General features: G+C 44.3%; 1 protein-coding gene across 1 annotated transcript in view; it reads left to right on the forward strand.

Annotated features, from left to right (window-relative positions):
- Positions 1-321: 321 nt before the first annotated feature.
- The window catches only part of pde8b (phosphodiesterase 8B), a 315,649-nt gene continuing 296,948 nt past the window's right edge, over positions 322-19,022 (forward strand). Inside the window, exon 1 of the mRNA XM_080189730.1 lies at positions 322-591. Coding sequence (XP_080045856.1) covers positions 322-591 — 270 coding nt within the window. The remainder of the gene's footprint in view (positions 592-19,022) is intronic.

Raw genomic sequence — 19,022 nt, forward strand, 5'->3', positions numbered from 1 at the left:
AGTGATCGATAAAAAGGAGCATGAGAAAGCCTTTGGGCTCACAGAATATTAACAATGTAGACAAAGGATGTTAATTGAGGGCTCAAGAGGAGCAAGGAGAGAAAAGTGACAGAGACAGCAAGGAAAGCGAGAGGTGGAGAAAAAGGATAATTAATTTTAGAGGGAAGACAGGAAAAAGACAAAAGAGAAAGAGTAGGGGGATAAAAGGTGCAATCGAGAGAGGAGGAGAGTGTGGGAGATTGACTGGGAGAAAGTGTGGCAAAGAGAGAGAGGGAGAGAAAAAACAAAGCCCAGCCAACTGCTGGAGTTAAGCAGAGAGTGATGGGCTGTGCTCCTAGTATCCATGTCTCTCAAAGTGGAGTGATTTACTGCAGAGATTCTGATGAATCAAATTCCCCACATCAGACCACCACCATCTCCCAAGGTGCAGCAACAGTCCATGGCTTCTTCATCAAGACAGATGCTGCGGAGTCACTGCCCTCTGTGCTGGCGTACCAGAGTCGGGCAACACGTACCTCTTCACGTCGAGAGAAGAAGGAAAACAGCAACTGCACTGAAGCTGAGACCCAAACCAGCCACACCAGTGTTAAGGTAACAGGCTCAGTTTATTCCATTCAGCTTCGTACAGTCCTGTCACAGGCACAAATGAGTCAGTTTGGTGTGATGTGTTCAGTAAGGATTACTGAATCCCCTGTTGAAACAGCAAAACCTGTTTCCATTTTCACTTTTTTGAGTCTAACTTAATGATTCACAGTGACAATTAAATTCATCATACCTAGAGGCATATAAGGTAGGGATGTATCTTATCTATTTTTACTTAATATTGTTTTCTTCAAATGTCAGAAAATAAGCTGATTTTTGCCTACTCGGGGTATTAATGGGAGCTTTTGTGACATTCTGCCACTACATAGATAAATTGAAAAGTGACTATTTTGCTTGAACGAAACTTGAGGGGAAACTATACTCAGAAATTGAGCATTACGGGAAATAACGTGGAACAAATTAATTTCCTGCTCCAGTCCTGTCCCGCAGTGAGTTCAGTGCTATTTCTCTGCTGGCTTTCTCGAGTCAATTGCCTCAATTGGGTGCGAGTATCATAAGTTTATGCCAATCAGGTTTCTTTCATGAGCATTGGATTTCCACAGGTATTCTCCAGCATAACTTTGGTGGATCATCCATTGCTACCCTGAATACACAACCTTGATTAGTTCTATGAAAGGGGAAGATTTGCAAGTATTGCCCCAGAAATGAATGGAGTGCAGGGGAGTTTCTAACTGAGAACAAGAATATACCAGTCAATGGAAGGTCTACTGTAGATCAGCACGGAGAAACAAGGAGAGGATTGCTTTGGAACACAGCAGATATAGAACACATGAGTTACAACAGGTACTGCCCCATGCAGTGGAGTGTGATAGCTTAGTAGTTGTAGCAATGGATTAACAACTCAGATGCCAAGAGGTAAACTCCCATCTTCTTCATCTTGGTGGATTATTGGATGTGGCAGATTGCCCAACAGTTGTAGGACTTGTTTGATGTTCATTCCATTTATTGGAGGACAATACTGAGGTAGTGAGGGATAAGGATGAGAATGATGACGCATGAAAAACAAAAATAATTCTCAGCTGTGAGAGTCAGTTGGAATAACGAGAAACTTTACCACAATCCTTAAACCCCAGGCCACCAATACAAAAGCAAAAATACTGTGGATTTTGGAAATCTGAAATAAAAAGAGAAAAATTAGCAGGTCAGGTTGCACCTGTGGAGAGAGGCACAGAGCTAATGTTTCACATTGATTTTCTTTCATTCTTCAGTTATGGAGAAAGGTCCTGAAAAGTTGGTAGAATTGAATGCTCCCCCCACTTCTAGAGACAGACTGGGAGGCAATAAGGCATGAAAATGGGTGTGGGAGTGGAGCATATAATAAGGTGGAAAGATCTAGAATGAAGACCACATCACCCTCCTGATTTCCCCAGATCATTCCAGATGGGAACGGTCGAGGATAACCTTTCAGCCAGAAGCCAAAACATGGGCATACCCCAGCAGGTATATTTAAGGCCTGGTGGGGGGTGGGGGGTGGTGCGTGAGTGTGGGCAGTCCCCCTACTTTGGCAGCCCGTGTCATGACATGAAGACCACCACCTACCTTTGAACTGAAAAATTGCACCCTTACCAGGGCCTAATTGGATGACCCCAGCAATCCCGCCTCATTTCCCTTTCCTCCTGGTCTCCAGTGATGATCAGCTTCCTTGATTTGATTGGTTGACAACTCTTGGAGGTGGGAAATAAATTCCCCTGAAGTTGCCAAGGACCCCATTGCCGATCAATTAAGTCCCTGAGTGGTATTAATTTGGGTCATGGAGTGGGGCTGGAGGTTGTGGAGGGGAGGGGTGCTGAGGGAATAACTGAGTCTGAGTTGCCACCAGCTCTCCAGTTGGTAGTTAGCCCACTGCCAAGATCGTTAAATTCCTACCATTAACTATTTCTCTCTCTCCGGATGCTGCTTACCCTAAAGAATTTTTCCAGCATTTTCTCATTTTATTCCTCATTTACCTGTTTGAATTTCCCTCCATTATAACAGTGATCATGGGCAGAGGTTTTCTCAAAGTAACAGGCTCAGACTGTGAATCAACGTATAGCTATCCTGATGCACCAACCACTTTTTACTCCAAATCTTGAGCCTCTTAGAGTGAAACAAATGAGTGGGTATGGTTTTTCCTTCAGGAAACAAAGCCGGCTCCACAGAGAACCCGTGTCTAAAATTAACATCCCCCACTGCTCCACAGAGGAAATGAGGGCTCCCCCTGAACCCCCAGCACACCCTTTGGGGGTGCTCTTCACCACCAACTAACCCCCCCCCCACCCGCCACCTCACCCACCCCCTCACCATGGAAATATCACCAATGTTTTCCTCCCCATCACTGCCCACTCCCCTCCGTGTCTGCAAGTTCCAGGTCGGCACTGCCAGGTTGATGTAACTTCAGTGAGATTTGAATTTTCAGTCAGGAGGGGTTATGTGGCAATGGGACTGGATCATAATATGAAAGTGTATTTAAATCTATTAAAACAAGATTCTTGCCCTTTATGGGCATGAACCTCGTGATGTCACTGGCGGGGTATGGGGAAAATCTGGAAACGTAATCTCTCCAGAGCTGAAAATACTGTGCTGTCTGTTCATCAGATGAGTGGAGAATTCATAAATTTGTGAACCCAATTCTCCACTCACCTGATGAAGGGGCACTGCTCTGAAAGTTCACGCTACCAAATAAACCTGTTGGACTTTAACCTGGTGTTGTGAAACTCCTTACTGCGCCTACCCCACTCCACATCATTTCCTAGTTAAGCTATATGAACACTAGTTTGGTCCCAGCTACAGTATTGTATCCAATTCTGGGTCTCACACTTTAAGGCAGACCGTGAAGGCTTTGGGAAAGTACAGAAGAGATTTACAGGAATAGTTCTGGAGAACAAGGAATCAAGTTACATGGATAGACCGGGGAAACTGGATTTGTTTTTCTTAGAGCAAAGAAGGTTGGAGATGTTTGATTGAAGTGTTTGAAATCATTAACAGTTTGGATAAAGTAAATGTATATGTTTCCTGTAGCCAAAGGGTTGACACCCAGAGGACATGGATATAAGGTGATGAGGAAAGGAACCATGAATGTCACATGGAAAAACCTTTCTTTCCAATGAGTGGTTAGGATTTGGAACACACCATTTGATAAGATGGGAGACGCAGATTAAATAGTTCCCTTTAAAATTCAATTTGATAAATAAATGGAGGAAAGGATTGTCAGCATATAAGGAAACAGCAGTCCCACCAATCTCTTGGCCTATCATGCAAAGCTCACACAGTTTACATGGCTTTTGCTGGCTAGCAGTTCAGCTGTGCTGGCATACTTGCTGAAAAGGCCAGAAAGTCCTTTGGAAAGTTCTGGGCCTTGGTAGGAGTGCCAAGTTATTTTAATGAAAGAAAACAATATACAGTGGGGAAGTCACTTTTGGATTGGTGAACATGGTCCAGGGATTTGCCGACATTTGGAGTTTCTATCCTTCCGCTCCATTACTCCAATAGCCTGGTAAACGCAAACAAAGATTTTGGGTGGAATTGTCCCAAAACTTGTAAGAGTGTCTGTTTCAGAATGAAAGCCAGCTTCACAGTTGAGTTTTCTCTCCAGATTCTCTGGCATTCAATGCACAGAGAATCTGATGGCATGGTTTACACTGTCACAGTGGCAGGGCGAGGCCTGATAGAGCCGGCAAGGCCAGCTCCATCGAGTTCAGGGCACCATTTTTAAAGGACACCTTGATCTGCGTTTAAAAAAAAGTTTATTTGGTAGCATGAGCTTTTAGAGCGCTGCTCCTTCATCAGGTACAATTCACCTGATGAAGGAGCAGCACTCCAAATGCTCATGCTACCAAATAAACCTGTTGGACTTTAAACTGGGTGTTATGAGACTTCTTATTGTGCCCATCCCAGTTCAACGCCAGCATTTTCACATCATTTCAAAAAAAGGAAAGAGGGAGATTGAACTATTTTATCCTCTCTTAACTTTCGGTAAGTGAAGATGTTTTTAATTGTTTAAAAATAGGCTCAGTTTGTGAAGTCCAATTTCTAAAGTGACCTACAGCTAACTCTCTTTATGATTATATCAATGACTAGTTTATCCACACATTCAATCCTGGGGTAATGTTTTCAACTTAGCACATACATAAATATACAGAAAGGGGAATAGAAAAAAGAAGTTATAAAACTATGAATAGCTTCACAGTAAAAGAGCCATACAAATAGATATTAGTTCATGTGATTCCAGATTCTAGAAAGTCGAAGTCCAGAGTAAGCAATGTGGAGAGAGTGGAGGTTTTGTTCATAGAGAATTCAAGTTCCAATGAGTTCTTGGCAGAAGACAGCAAGGCAAAATCCTTTAAAGTGGATGACAACACAGCAAAATTAATTTTCTGTGCATAGACATGGTCCGTCTAGCAGGCAATGTTCAGAGGCTTCCAAATAAACCAGGCTTTGAAGGACTGAAACTAGGTGCAGGTTTCTTGGTCAACCTGGAGTGTTGCTAAAAGCAAAGTACTGTGGATGCTGGAATCTGAAACAAAAACTGAAAATGCTGGAAAATCTCAGCAGGTCTGACAGCATCTGTGGGGAGAGAATAGAGCCAACATTTTGATCGAAATGACCCTTTTTGGGCCTTGAGTTGTATGACCTCCTTCACATGAGTCGTAGAACCTCCATCCACCACAGTGATTTGATGAAGAGATATTTTTCTGGGTCCAGACCTGTCTTTTGTTTTATGGCTTGTAATGTCCCAGTAATTAGCCTCTGAAAGAATCATTATCAATATTGATGATCCTCTTTCGGGTACATATGGTCTTAGTGGACCCATGGATCATGTTGGAGGAGTAAGCATATAAGGATGCAAATGATATCCATTTAGTTTCAATAGTTCCTTTGTGAAACAGACCTCGACAGTCCTAGGTGTGAGATAGTAATTGTTAGTGCCGTTGCAGGTATAATGATTTTCGATGTCTATTTCTTTGTTATAGTCCTCTGGTTTTGTGGATTATAATGGGTTCTTACATAAGGATGAGAATGGCATCCTTTTGTCCTTGTGACTACTGTTGAAATTTCCAGAAAACGTGGCCCATTTTGTGAGCCATCTGGTCTGTAGCAGCCATTTTCTGGTTCAGCAAAGCCCATTTTTAAATAGGCAGGGATTGCTGCCAACGGCACACATATGCAATTATATGTGGAGCCACCATCTTTATAGGGACAGTGTGCATGCACAGTCATCACAAGATATTGTGACTTGAGAAGTTTACAATTCCACACACTCGGAGCGATTTTCTAGCATCGCCCTACTTGATGTAGATCGCGCCAATCCTGGAAAATTGTGTACAGGCCTAAAAACCGGTTGTGTGTCCAGTACCAATTAGTTTGCAATTGTCTGGTCTCTTTTCACTGACGCAAATCAGAACACGCAGAAAAGGGGACATGGCCAATTAACATATTTAAAGTAGTATTTAATATACGTTGCCCATTTGAAGCTGGATTTCCCAGCTCCTGGACCTTCTGATGCTTGGGTCCAGTGTGAAACCAACAAAAATTACTACTGATCTCCAATAGCAGAGACTAGGCATGATGGCTCTGCCAGGGCACTCGGAGGCCATTGAAGCCAAGGGTGTTGGGGACATGACTGGGCAGTACCCACCTGGCACACTGGGAGTAACCACTTGCTGATGATGAGGGAGGGGGTCCTGATGTCCATAGGGAGAAGGAGGGGGCCTTCCATCCATTGTGAGATCAGGGTGCCTTTCCAAAACAGCGCCTGATTGCTTTGCAGCTGGGCTCACTGGTATGTTTAGGTCCCATCCCTCCCAGGGCAGGCACGTGGCTCTCCCAAAAAAATAAGTGCGGGACAACTGCAGTCCGGACCACACCAGACAGCCACAGGTTGCTTTGGTTTTCTCACCACCATGTCACTAGTCATTTCTTAGGAAAATTGCAGCCATTTTCTCACTAGCACATACTTGGGATGGATTTCTGCACATCCATAGAAGTGCTGTTGGTAGCCTTACTGCATTGGCAAGAGCTAGTATTTTAAATAAGCAAAAAGAACAGTTTGATTCACACAGTACATGATTTTCATATTAAAAGAGAGGAGAAAAATCCAGTTATCGAGGACATATGACATAGATAGAACATTGAGGAGGTCCTGCTGAGGGAGTATCACGCATTGGGAGTAAATTTAAAAACTACGAGCTCCTGGTTAATAATCTCTGGATTATCACCTGAGCCACATGCAAATTGACAAAGGAGCAGGCAGATTGGGGGAATCAATACATGGCTGAAGGACTGATGTGGGAAGGAGGGTGTTCGTTTCATGGGACACTGACATCAGTGTTGGGACTGGAAGGAATTGTTTGATGGGATGGACTCCATTTAAGTAGAAATGGGACCAGACACCTAGTGAAGAAGAACAGGAACTTGGCAAAGATTTTAAACTAATAAATAAAGGGAGAATCTGAAATAAAAACAAAACGCTGGAACCACTCAGCAGGCCAGGCAACATCCATGGAATGAGAAACAGAGTTAATGTTTCATGCAATTGACCTTTCACCAGAAGGCCAGCATTTGCAGTATTTTAATTCTGTAAGGAGAAGAGCATGTGAGAAATAAAACAAACCCAATTATAAATGTAACACAAAAGGAGTGCATAGGATAAACTCAACTAAGGAAAAATATAAATAGCCAAGGGATAAATAAGAATTCAGAAACCAAAAGTGTAAAAAAAGGTTAAAAATAAAATGAGAGGGACTTATTAAAAATGAGTTAAACTGTCTGTACAGCAATGCACATTGTCAGTAATGAAACAAGTAATGGGGACATTAAATGACCACATATTAGTAAGGATTACTGAGACACGGCTGCAAAAAAAAAATCAGATTTGGGAATTAAACATTGCAGAGTATAACATATTTAGAAAAGATAGAGAGTAGCTACATAGTACTTAATAGAGATAATGGAATGACAGCAGAACAAAATGACGCAGCTATCAGTAAGACAGAAATAGACTCTGTGCGAATATAAAAAAATTAAAGGACCAGTCACACTTAAAGGGATAGCCTCAATACTGGAAGTGAGGTTGAGGGAGAAATATGCAAACAGTTAAGGGAAACTAATTTTTAAAATTGAATAATAATCATGGGAATTTCAACAAACCTTAAATTATTTAACCAGAAGTGGTAGGAAAAGGGGATAAGAAAATAGACTTCCTGTATTGGTCTCTTTCCTAAAGCAGTATGTAAGAAACCAGATGAGGAAGGGTGTACTATTAAACCTAATAGTAGGGTATGAACAGGAGAAAATAGAAGTAGTAGTAGGTGAACACCTAAGCAATAGTGACCATTATATTGTGGACAGAATTTCCCAAAAAATGGCAAGTTATCAGGTTTAGACTGAAAACTGATCTGTTTCTCCCCAGAGAAACAGGCAGGTTTTCTCTCCAGATCGTCTGACACTTCAGGGTAATGTAATTTGTGCCACCATTTCTGAAGGATGGGGCCTAAAGATTCCAGAAAGTCCAGCTCCACAGAGATTTTAAAAATGGAGCCCCAATCTCAAATTAAATCTAAGCACCCCCTCACCCCATTATCACTGGAATCAGAGTATCAGAGGCCCCTTCCCTCCCCACAAAGCAGGCAAGCGCTACACCCCCCCTCTCCCCCCAGGTTTGCAGGTATTCTCCCTGCTCCCCCCTTCTCCTCCATGCAGATTTCTATCCCCCCCACCCCCACCACTGCAATGCAGACACAAACACTTTGCCCACCACTAGCCATCCCCTCCCCTCTGAATAATGGGAAGCCCCCAATAGGGTTCCCCACCCCTGGCAATGGCAGGGGGCAATGTCAGGTTGCATTGCCAGGGGTGGGGAACCCCATTGGGGGCTCTCATCACCCAGGGGCTATACTCAGCTCTGTACCCTTGGCACGGTCACCACAATTGGCTTCCATTTTTAGATACCAGTGGGGGAGTGTACAGTGAGCCTGGAAAGTAAAGCGTTTTGCCATTTAGGCATATTTAAATCTATTTAAATTGATGGTAGTCGGGTTCACACCCTCACTGCGTGTAAGTCTGAGCACATCGCCAGCGGGGGGCGGTGGGAGCATCTCATTGTGAAATCTTGCTAGCACAAATCCCGCAAGTGTTAGCAGCCATAACAGGATTTGTGTCCATTGCAAACAGAGCTGGAAAAGCACACCCTATATAATTTAAGATAATAATTGAGAAGGATATATATATGGTGATATAAATGATGAAGATCAGGATATTGGGTTGGAGAAAAGCTGATTTTGAGTGGCTGAGAATAGAACGAAGGAAAATAAAATGGGTGACAAAATATGGCTAACAATGATGTAGGGAGACATTTGAAATGGTGTTCAACAGAGTCCTGGAAAAATATATTCTGCTATAATATTGGAACAAACTATGAGGCACCATAGATGTGTAAAAACATAAGGGAAAAATTGAGATTAAGGAAAAGTGCATGCTCTGAGTGCATGGACAGCAGGGGAGGGTATACACGAAAGAATGTGAAGAGATTAACAGTGAAGAAAATTAGAAAGGCAAAGAAGAACTATGAAATTCAATTAACAAAGAACATTAAATAGTTGAATGGTAATACAGAACTTATATATAGCAGAAAAGAGAGGGACTTGTTGGCGAAGCTTTTTGTCTTGTACTCATCAGGACAAATGCAAGAATTCCAAATTTCTTCTACAAAAAATTCATTGTTGAGATATCAGCATCACTGGCTAGACAAGCATTTGCCCATTCCTAATTGCCTTTGATAAAGTGGTGGTGAGCTTTATTCTTGAACCATTGCAGTTCTTATTGTGTAGGTACACCCACAGTACTGTAAGGAAGAGAGTTCCAAGATTTGGACCCAATGGCAGTTATACATATTTACATGCCAGGATGGTGAGTGGCTTGGAGGGGAACCTCTCCGTGGTGGTGTTCCTATGTATCTACTGTCCTTGCTCTTCTAAATGGTAGAGGCTGTAGGTCTGGAAGGTGCTGTTTAAGAAGGCTTGGTCACACTCTGCAGTGCATCTTATAGATGGTACACATGGTTGCCTCTGTATGTCAATGATGGAGGGAATAAATGTTTATGAAGTGGAAGCTAATCCAGCATGTTGCTTTGACCTAGATGCTGTCAAACATTTTGAGTGCTGTTGGAGCTGCACTCATCCAGACAAGTGGAGCATAACCATCATGTTCCTGATCACAATTTATATTACAATAGTAAAGGGTGCTGATTTATATTATGTTGTCTCAGCCAATCAGTGTCAACTTACTAACCAATCAGCGCCTTTTTCCCTTGAAGTATAAATTGTTGCAATTGTTTGCATTTTGGCATTCTCACGTTTGTCCTGATGAGTGCAAGATGGAAAGGTTCAGCAACATGTCTCGCTTTTCAGCAATGATCATGAAATAGTAACATTTTCTACAGGCACATAAATAAAAAAATGAGAGGGTACGGGCAAGATAAAATCACAGAGAGCAGTGGGAAATGGAAGAAAAATTAAATCATTACTTCCATTCAGTATTTACCAGGCAGATAGATCAGCTGGACATGGTATTCGAGAATGAGTTTAGAAATGGTATAATCTAATCATAATAAAAAAGGAAAAATATTAAATGATATAAGACCCAAGAGCAGATAGATTACATCCATGCATTTTTTTTAAAAATCTACAAGATAGCAGAGGCACAATTGCACATATTCAATAATTCATTTGAAAAAGAGTTTGTGCCATAGGACTAGCAGATAGCTAATATATTTAAAAAGGGAGCAGGGCATGTCCAATGACCAATTGCCTTAACATTTGTATGAAAAATAATACAATCCTTACTAAAGGAGAAAACAGAAAAAAATGTAGAAGCCAAAAATGTAATAATGAGAAGTCAACATGGATTTCAAAACAGAAAATCTTGCTTGAACAACCTCACTGAATTCTTTAAAGGTATCAATGGGTGCTATTCTGGTTGGCGGTTGGTGACTAGTGGAGTGCCGCAGGGATCGGTGCTGGAGCCTCAACTATTTACCATTTATATAGATGATCTGGAGGAGGGGGCTGAGTGTAGGGTGACAAAATTTGCTGATGACACGAAGGTGAGTGGAAAAGCAAATTGCGTGGAGGGTTTGGAAAGTCTGTAGAGAGATCTGGATAGGCTCAGCGAGTGGGCAAGGACCTGGCAGATGGAGTATAATGTTAGCAAGTGTGAGGTTATCCACTTTGGTAGAAATAATAGTAGGAGGGATTATTATTTAAAAGGTGAAAAGCTGCAGCATGCTACGGTGCAGAGGGACCTGGGGGTCCTTGTGCATGAGTCGCAAAAACCCAGCCTGCAGGTGCAGCAGGTGATCAAGAAGGCGAATGGAATGTTGGCCTTTATAGCGAGGGGGATAGAATATAAAAGTAGGGAGGTCTTGCTGCAACTGAACAGGGTACTGATGAGGCTGCAGCTGGAGTACTGTGTGCAGTTTTGATCACCGCACTTGCGGAAGAATATATTGGCCTTGGAGGGAGTGCAGAGGATGTTCACTAGGCTGATACCGGAGATGAAGGGGTTGGACTATGAAGAGAGACTAAATAGACTGGGTCTGTACTCATTGGAGTTTAGAAGGATGACGGGGGATCTTATAGAGACGTATAAAATAATGAAGGGGATGGACGGAACATAAACATAAGAACATAAGAAATAGGAGCAGGAGCAGGCCATCCAGCCCTTCGAGCCTGCCCCGCCATTCAATAAGATCATGGCTGATCTGTTGTGTCTCAGTTCCACATTCCTGCCCTCTCCCCATAACCCTTAATCCCCTTGCTTATCAAAAACCCATCAACCCGCGTCTTAAAAATATTTAGCGAGGCAGCCTCCACCACCTCAACAGGCAGAGAATTCCAGAGATTCACCACCCTTTGAGTGAAGAAGTTCCTCCTCAACTCCATTCTAAACCGCCCCCCCCTTTATCTTGAGGCTGTGCCCCCTTGTCCTACTGTCCTTTCTGAGCAGGAAGAGCCTCTCCACCTCTACCCTATCCATCCCAAACATCATCTTATACATCTCAATGAGATCTCCCCTCATTCTTCTAAACTCTAACGAGTACAAGCCTAGTTTATTCAGCCTCTCCTCATAGCTCAACCACCTCAACTCCGGTATCAGCCTAGTAAACCTCCTCTGCACTCCCTCCAAGGCCAAAATATCCTTGCGTAAGTGCGGCGACCAAAACTGCACACAGTACTCCAGCTGCAGCCTCACCAATGCCCTATACAGCTGCAGCAAGACCTCCCTACTTTTATATTCAATCCCCCTCGCTATGAAGGCCAGCATCCCATTAGCCTTCCTGACCACCTGCTGCACCTGCAGGCTGGGTTTTTGCGACTCATGCACAAGGACCCCGAGGTCCCTCCGCACCGTCGCCTGCTGCAGTTTTTTGCCATGTAAGTAATAGTCCTTCCTACCATTATTCCTACCAAAGTGGACCACCTCGCACTTGCCAGCATTAAATTCTATTTGCCAGTTCCTGGCCCATTCGCCCAGCCTATCAAGATCCTTCTGCAGACTCTCCACACCCTCCACGCAATTTGCCGTTCCACCAATCTTGGTGTCATCAGTAAATTTCGACACCATACACTCGGTTCCCTCCTCCAGATCATCTATATAAATGGTAAATAGCTGAGGCCCCAACACCGACCCCTGGGGCACTCCACTAGTCACCAACCGCCAATCCGAATAGCACCCATTAACCCCCACTCTCTGTCTCCTATTTGACAACCAATCCTCTATCCACGCTAACACCCTACCCCCAACTCCATGACCCCTTACCTTCTGCAATAACCTCTTGTGAGGTACCTTGTCAAACGCCTTCTGAAAATCAAGAAAGACCACATCCACCGGCTCTCCTCTATCCACCGCCCTAGACACACCCTCATAAAACTCCAATAAATTCGTCAGACACGACTTCCCCTTAACGAAATCGTGCTGCGTCTGCTCTATCAAGCAATTCCCCTCAAGATGCCTTGCTATTTCCTCCTTGATGACGGATTCTAACATTTTACCTACAACAGACGTGTAACTAACCGGCTTATAATTCCCTGCCTTTTGCCTGGCACCCTTCTTAAACAACGGCGTAACATTAGCTGCTTTCCAATCTTCCGGCACTTCCCCGGAATCCAGCGACGTCTGGAAAATAACCACCAAGGCTCCACTATCACCTCCACCATTTCTTTCAGAACCCTCGGATGCATTCCATCCGGTCCTGGTGACTTGTCCACAATCAATCCCTCCAGTCTGTCGAGCACCGCCTCTCTAGTAACAATAATGTCATTGAGACCCTCCAGTCCTACCACCTTTCCATCGCTAACACCCGGCAAATTATTCACGTCTTCCTCCGTGAAGACCGAAACAAAAAAGTTATTCAAGACCTCAGCCATTTCCCCATCCCCTACCACTAAGTCCCCCCTCTCATCCTCTAAGGGTCCAACGTTCACCCTAGCCAGCCTCTTCCTTTTTATATATTTATAAAAACTCTTACTATCCTTTTCTATATTAAGCGCTAGCCCAGCTTCATAGTTTCTCCTACCCTTCTTTATCAATTTCTTTGTCAATCTTTGTTGACATTTAAACCTCTCCCAATCCTCTTCTCGCCCACTACTCTTAGCTACTCCAAACGCATCTGATTTTAATTTTCCTTCACCTCCTTCGTTATCCACGGCTTATTACCTCTCCTCCTATGGTCCTTTTTAACCATCGGAATAAATTTCTGCTGAGCACCAAGAAAGATCTCCTTAAAAATCCTTCACTGCTCCTCAGCAGACCTACCTTCCAACGTGCTCTCCCAGTCAACATTCGCCAATTCTTCTCTCATCCTACCGTACTCCCCTCTGTTCAAACAAAGGACGCGTGTCCGGGAACCCACTTTCTCCTCCTCCATCTGCACCAGAAACTCCACCATACAATGATCACTCTCCCCTAGAGGATCCTTCACCGCAAGGTCCCTAATTCTACCTGCCTCATTACATAACACCAGATCCAAGATAGCTCGCTCCCTCGTCGGCTCCAACACACACTGTTCAAGGAAACTATCCCGGCAGCATTCCAAGAACTCCTCCTCGAGCCCACCGCGTCCAACATGGGTCGACCAATCAATATGCAGATTGAAATCCCCCATAATTATGGCCATTCCATTCCTGCACGCCGCACTTATTTGCGCGTTAACAGCCCGCCCAACCTCCAGATCATTATTTGGGGGCCTATGGACGACACCCACCAGCGTCTTCCTTCCTTTGCTGTTCCTAATCTCCACCCACAACGATTCCACGTTCTGCTCTTTGGTTCCTATATCATCCCTTGCTACCACCCTGATGCTATCCTTAATCAGCAGAGCTATGCACCCCCGCTTTTTCCTCTCACCTATCCTTCCTAAACACTTGATACCCCTGGACATTCAGCTCCCAGTCCCTGTCACCTTGCAGCCACGTCTCTGTAATGGCCACCAGATCATATCCATTTGTGCTGATCTGCGCCACCAGCTCATCCACTTTATTCCGAATGCTTCGTGCATTCAGATAAAATGCCTTCATCCCAGCCTTCACCTGGACCCTATTTGCCAGAACGCCACCAACCATACTCACGCCCCCTACTCCCTTTATTATTAGGACATCCTCGGCCTCTTCCCTTACCTGTACCCTCTCCTTAACTTTAGCCCCCGTAATGTCACCTACCCTTGCACCCTCCCCCCCGCAATTAGTTTAAAGCCCTGTCTACAGTCCTATTTACACGATTCGCCAGGACTCTGGTCCCAGCACGGTTCAAACCAACCCCATCCCACCTGAACAGGTCCCACCTACCCCAATACTGATGCCAATGCCCCATAAATTCAAACCCATTCCTCCCACACCAATCCCTGAGCCACCCATTCACTTCCTTAATCTTATCAACCTTACGCCCGTCTGCACTCGGTTCAGGCAGTAGCCCAGAGATAACCACCTTGTCGGTTCTACTTTTTAATTCCATTCCCAGCTTTTCATACTCCCTCCCCAGATCCTCAGTTCGCATTTTGCCTACGTCGTTGTCACCCACATGTACCACAACGACCGGATTCTCACCCTCCCATTCCAGGTTCCTCTGCAGCCCAGGTGCGACATCCCAGACCTGAGCACCTGAACACCCTTCTGTGCACTTTGTCATTGTGACAAAGGACAGTGTCAATACCCTTAACCCCACTATCCCCAATTACTACTACGTTCCTTTTCACCTTCTCTTTGCCTATGTCCTGCTGCATCACTGTACTGTGTGCAGTTTGCTCACCAACCTCACCTCCCTCGTTCTTGTCCAGACTGGAAGCAAGAACCTCAAACCTGTTATGCAGCTTGAGAGGCTGAGGCCTCCGCTCCCCACCCCCCTTCCTCCGCTCCCCACCCCCCTTCCTCCGCTCCCCACCCCCCTCTTGTTCCTGACCGTCAGAGTTAGCCAGTCTAGGGGGGGTGGATGTCACTTGCACCCTATTGACAATGGCACCCTCTCTCCCCCTGATGAGCCTCAGTGTCTGTAGCTCAGAGGCCAGCTCATCTACCTTGAGCTGGAGCTCCTCCAGCAACCTGCACTTACTGCAGACATGGTCACTGGGAAGGACCCTGGGGTCCACCAGTTCCCACATCATACAGAAACAGCACATCACATGCCCCTCCATTATTCACTGTAGTAATATTGAAAATTTCCACACGAACTTACCTGGCCCTTTTTCTCTCAAGCCCTTTTGATATTAAGCCCTAATAGCTCACTCTGCTTCCCACTCACTCCGCTGCCCGCTCCGACGCTGCCCGCTGTCTACACCAGGCCTCCTTTTAAACCTGGCGCTGTTTTAAAGCCTGCTCCCCCACAACTCCCTGCTATCCACTCCCTTAGAATTCTTAAAGCGGTAAATACAAAAAGCCCGCAAAAATGCTTTTAAATGATTTAAACAGTTCTGCAAGGTAAGTTCTCACTACAAAAGTGCTTTAAACTTATTTAAACAGGTTTTTAACAGGTAATTTCTTATCTGTCTCTCTGCTCCCTCATTCGTCTGCTCCAGCAAACAATATGGGTAGAGGTAGAGAGATTCTTCCTGCTTAGAAAGGATAGCAGGACTAGAGGACACAGCCTCAAGATGGCGGGGGGGTGCAGTTTAGATCAGGGTTGAGGAAGAACTTTTTCACTCAAAGGGTGGTGAATCTCTGGAATTCTCTGCCCGTTGAAGTGGTGGAGGCTACCTCGCTTAATATATTTAAGTCACGGGTAGATAGGTTTTTGATAGACAGGGGAATTAAGGCTTATGGGGAGAAAGCAGGAAAGTGGAACTGATCCACTTCAGATCAGCCATGATCTTATTGAATGGCGGGGCTGGCTCGAAGGGCTAGATGGCCTACTCCTGCTCCTATTTCTTATGTTCTTAAAGACATAAAAGATATAACTCAGTGTCCATTAGGATCCAACTACACAATGCACGAATCTTCCCTTGAATGCTGTTATTTAGAAATTTGCATTCAAAATCATTTAAAGTGGAATGTTCAAAATCAACAAGCAGCCTCTGAGGCATCCAAGGTGCTTAGGTTTGCAAAACAGTACTTCCATCAATTTTCATCTCCAGTAAAGAAAATGTTGCACTAAAAACTAGTCAGCACATGCCTTGAGTACAGCTTAGCCTCTTGTGATTCATATACTGCTAAAAAGATTACCCTCCTTGTGAAAGTTCAATGCTGGATTTCATGCATCATTTGAAACAACTACTTGTGAGATACCAGTATCTTCCAGTTGCTTACATCAATAGGCTGGCACAGTCTTCAGAACTGAAGAAAGGCCAACAAGTTGACATGCTGAGTCAGGAGGCAAGGGGCAAAAGAGTTAACTAGCTGGCTACAAGAAAAAAAGCAGAGAGTAACATTTAAAGATAGCTGGTCAAACTCACAAGAGGCAGAAGTCGGTCAGACAATGAATGTTGCTGGGATAACTGCTGCTGATGACAATTTACATCAACAATTTAGCATTTGGAATCAAAAACACCATGGACAGCATTTTATGAGAATGATTCTGTGTCCAGCAAGTGTCAAGTTGGGAGAGTTGCAGATCCAATTTTTGGGTGAGTTTTCACACCCAATCATGTACAAAGTGCATGGAAGATCGTCTAGACATTTTAAGCTACTGCAGGCAGTGGACTAGGGTTAATTCACAGCCAGTCTGCAGAGGGAGCTAATGCATATGTGCAGACCTCTGATTCTGCACATGTACAATAGCAGCAGCAGAGGTCTGACAGAGAGAGCTATCAGGCTCCTGTTGTTGCAGGCAGCCTGAACAAACACCACCCCCACCCCTCGCAATCAGGGGGGCCCATGGCCAATCAAGAACCGTACACCACCCAAAATGCAGCCACTGCCATCCCGCCCACCGACCAGACTGATTGCGCCTCCACCCCCCAACAGTTGTAATGCAAAACAGGCCCTCCCTCCCCCCATTCTGATCACATATGCAGAGCGACAGTGGGTCCCCCTTTCTCCCAATCTGAGAGCACACAAAGTGTGCAGCATCCCCCACCCTTTCCCGATCAGGCTGCACTGGCGAGGCTCCCCCATAGGCCCCATCCCCCATAGGCACTGCCCAAGAGGCACCCACCTTGCCCTCAGTCTCTCTAAGGGGGCCTCAGTGGCTTCCACTTCTACTGGCGAAGCCAACATGACTGTTTACTGTTCATGGGGAGCAGGTGTCTTCCTTGTCAAAGGGTACCTCTCCCAGCAAGGCCATAAAGGAAAGTGAGTCCAGACAATTGAGCGTCAGGTTCACTAATGCCATGCAGATCAACATTAAAATATATTTAAATAATTTATTCAGCCTCTCGCCCATTCTGGGTGGGAGGCTGATGTTGCTGGAAATCTGGATCTCGTGAAACTGTGAGAGCCATTGTAATGTAGATAAATGTGGGTATTACATTTTAGTAAGAAAAATAAGAAAGTCAAATGTTATTTGGAAAATAATAATCCAGATGGCCTAGAGGAACAAAGGGAACAAGAAATGCAAGGATAGTTAAAATGCATATGGGACACTTGCCTTTATCAGTCGGGGCAAAGACTATAAGTGTAGGGGGGTTATGTTGGAGCTCTATAGAATGTTGGTTAGGCCACAGCTGGTCACCTTACTACAGGAAGGATATGATTGCACTGGAGGGAGTACAGGGGAGATTCACCAGGTTGTTGCCTGGGATGGAGTATTTGAGCTATAGAGACTGGATAGGCTTGGATTGTTTTCTTGGAGCAGAGAAGGCTGAGAGAGGCATGAAGGAGACGTGGAACATGATTGAGGTGCATAAGGTTATGAAGAGTATGGACAGGGTGAATAGAAAGCAGCTATTCCCCTTGCTTGAGGGGTCACTTATGAGGGGGCAGAAGATTCAGAGGGGATTTGAGAAAAAAAAACTCACAGGGAGTGAGAATCTTGAATATATTGCCTGAGAAGGTAATGAAAGCTGGGAAACTTACAACCTTTAAAAAGTATTTGGATGAGCACTTGAAATATCATAACATTCAAGGAAATGGGACAAGTGCTGCAAAATGGGATTAGCATGCCTTTAGAAATAGTTATTGTCAGTGCAGACTCGATGGGCCAAAGAGCTTTTTCTGCACTATGTGACGCTATGACTTAATGCACAGTATGGGAGTTTCAGATCTTTATAAAAGCCATAAGTGCCAATGAAACATGGATAAGGTCTATAGAATTGTCAAGCTGTGAAGTTATTTAATTCGTTAGCACTTTAAAAGTTGAGAGAGAAACTGACTGCCTGTATCTGTTGAAAAATGTCTGTTAGAGGATTTCAATATCTCATTGTTGATATAACCTTAAATGCAGTCATTATAGCATTATTAATGATAGTTGCTTACCACAACGTATCATTATCACAACTATATCTTTTAACCAGCCCATTTCAGCATTCTGTAGCTCCTGTGGCCACCTCTGACTGTGTCTGAGAGCAGGAGTTCCAACTCCATATCTCACCCACCTTAGCCTCCTCAGAATGAAGATTCTACCATTCAAGGCACTTTTTCTCCAAGATAGATAATTAGCTAATTAGCAAGTGCCCCTCAATATGTAGCCTCCAAAGGCTGTTGGTATGTGACCTTTAGCAAAGAAATTCCAGATCCTATCACTCCCTTCATGTACTATTGCTGTTGCTCCTCTCTTGTAACTTCAGCTTGCTTCTCCTCAGTTCTATGATGTGCTTTATGAGGTGCTTACTCTGGACGCATCCTCCTGGTGGATGTATGTGAGCTGGTAGCTGTATGGTCAGCAGTATGTAACAGGTGATAATGTGGTGTGCCTGCATCCAAGCTAGTCCTCCATCCTGGTCATGTTTTGTTGGGAGATGCCGCCACACTAAGCAAAAAGGAGCATATTTTAGCATGCCACATGCTGCAAATGGTTTTATT

The sequence above is a fragment of the Carcharhinus amblyrhynchos genome, chromosome 5 (assembly GCF_965287045.1).
Source record: "Carcharhinus amblyrhynchos chromosome 5, sCarAmb.v2.hapA, whole genome shotgun sequence".
NCBI lineage: Eukaryota > Metazoa > Chordata > Chondrichthyes > Carcharhiniformes > Carcharhinidae > Carcharhinus > Carcharhinus amblyrhynchos.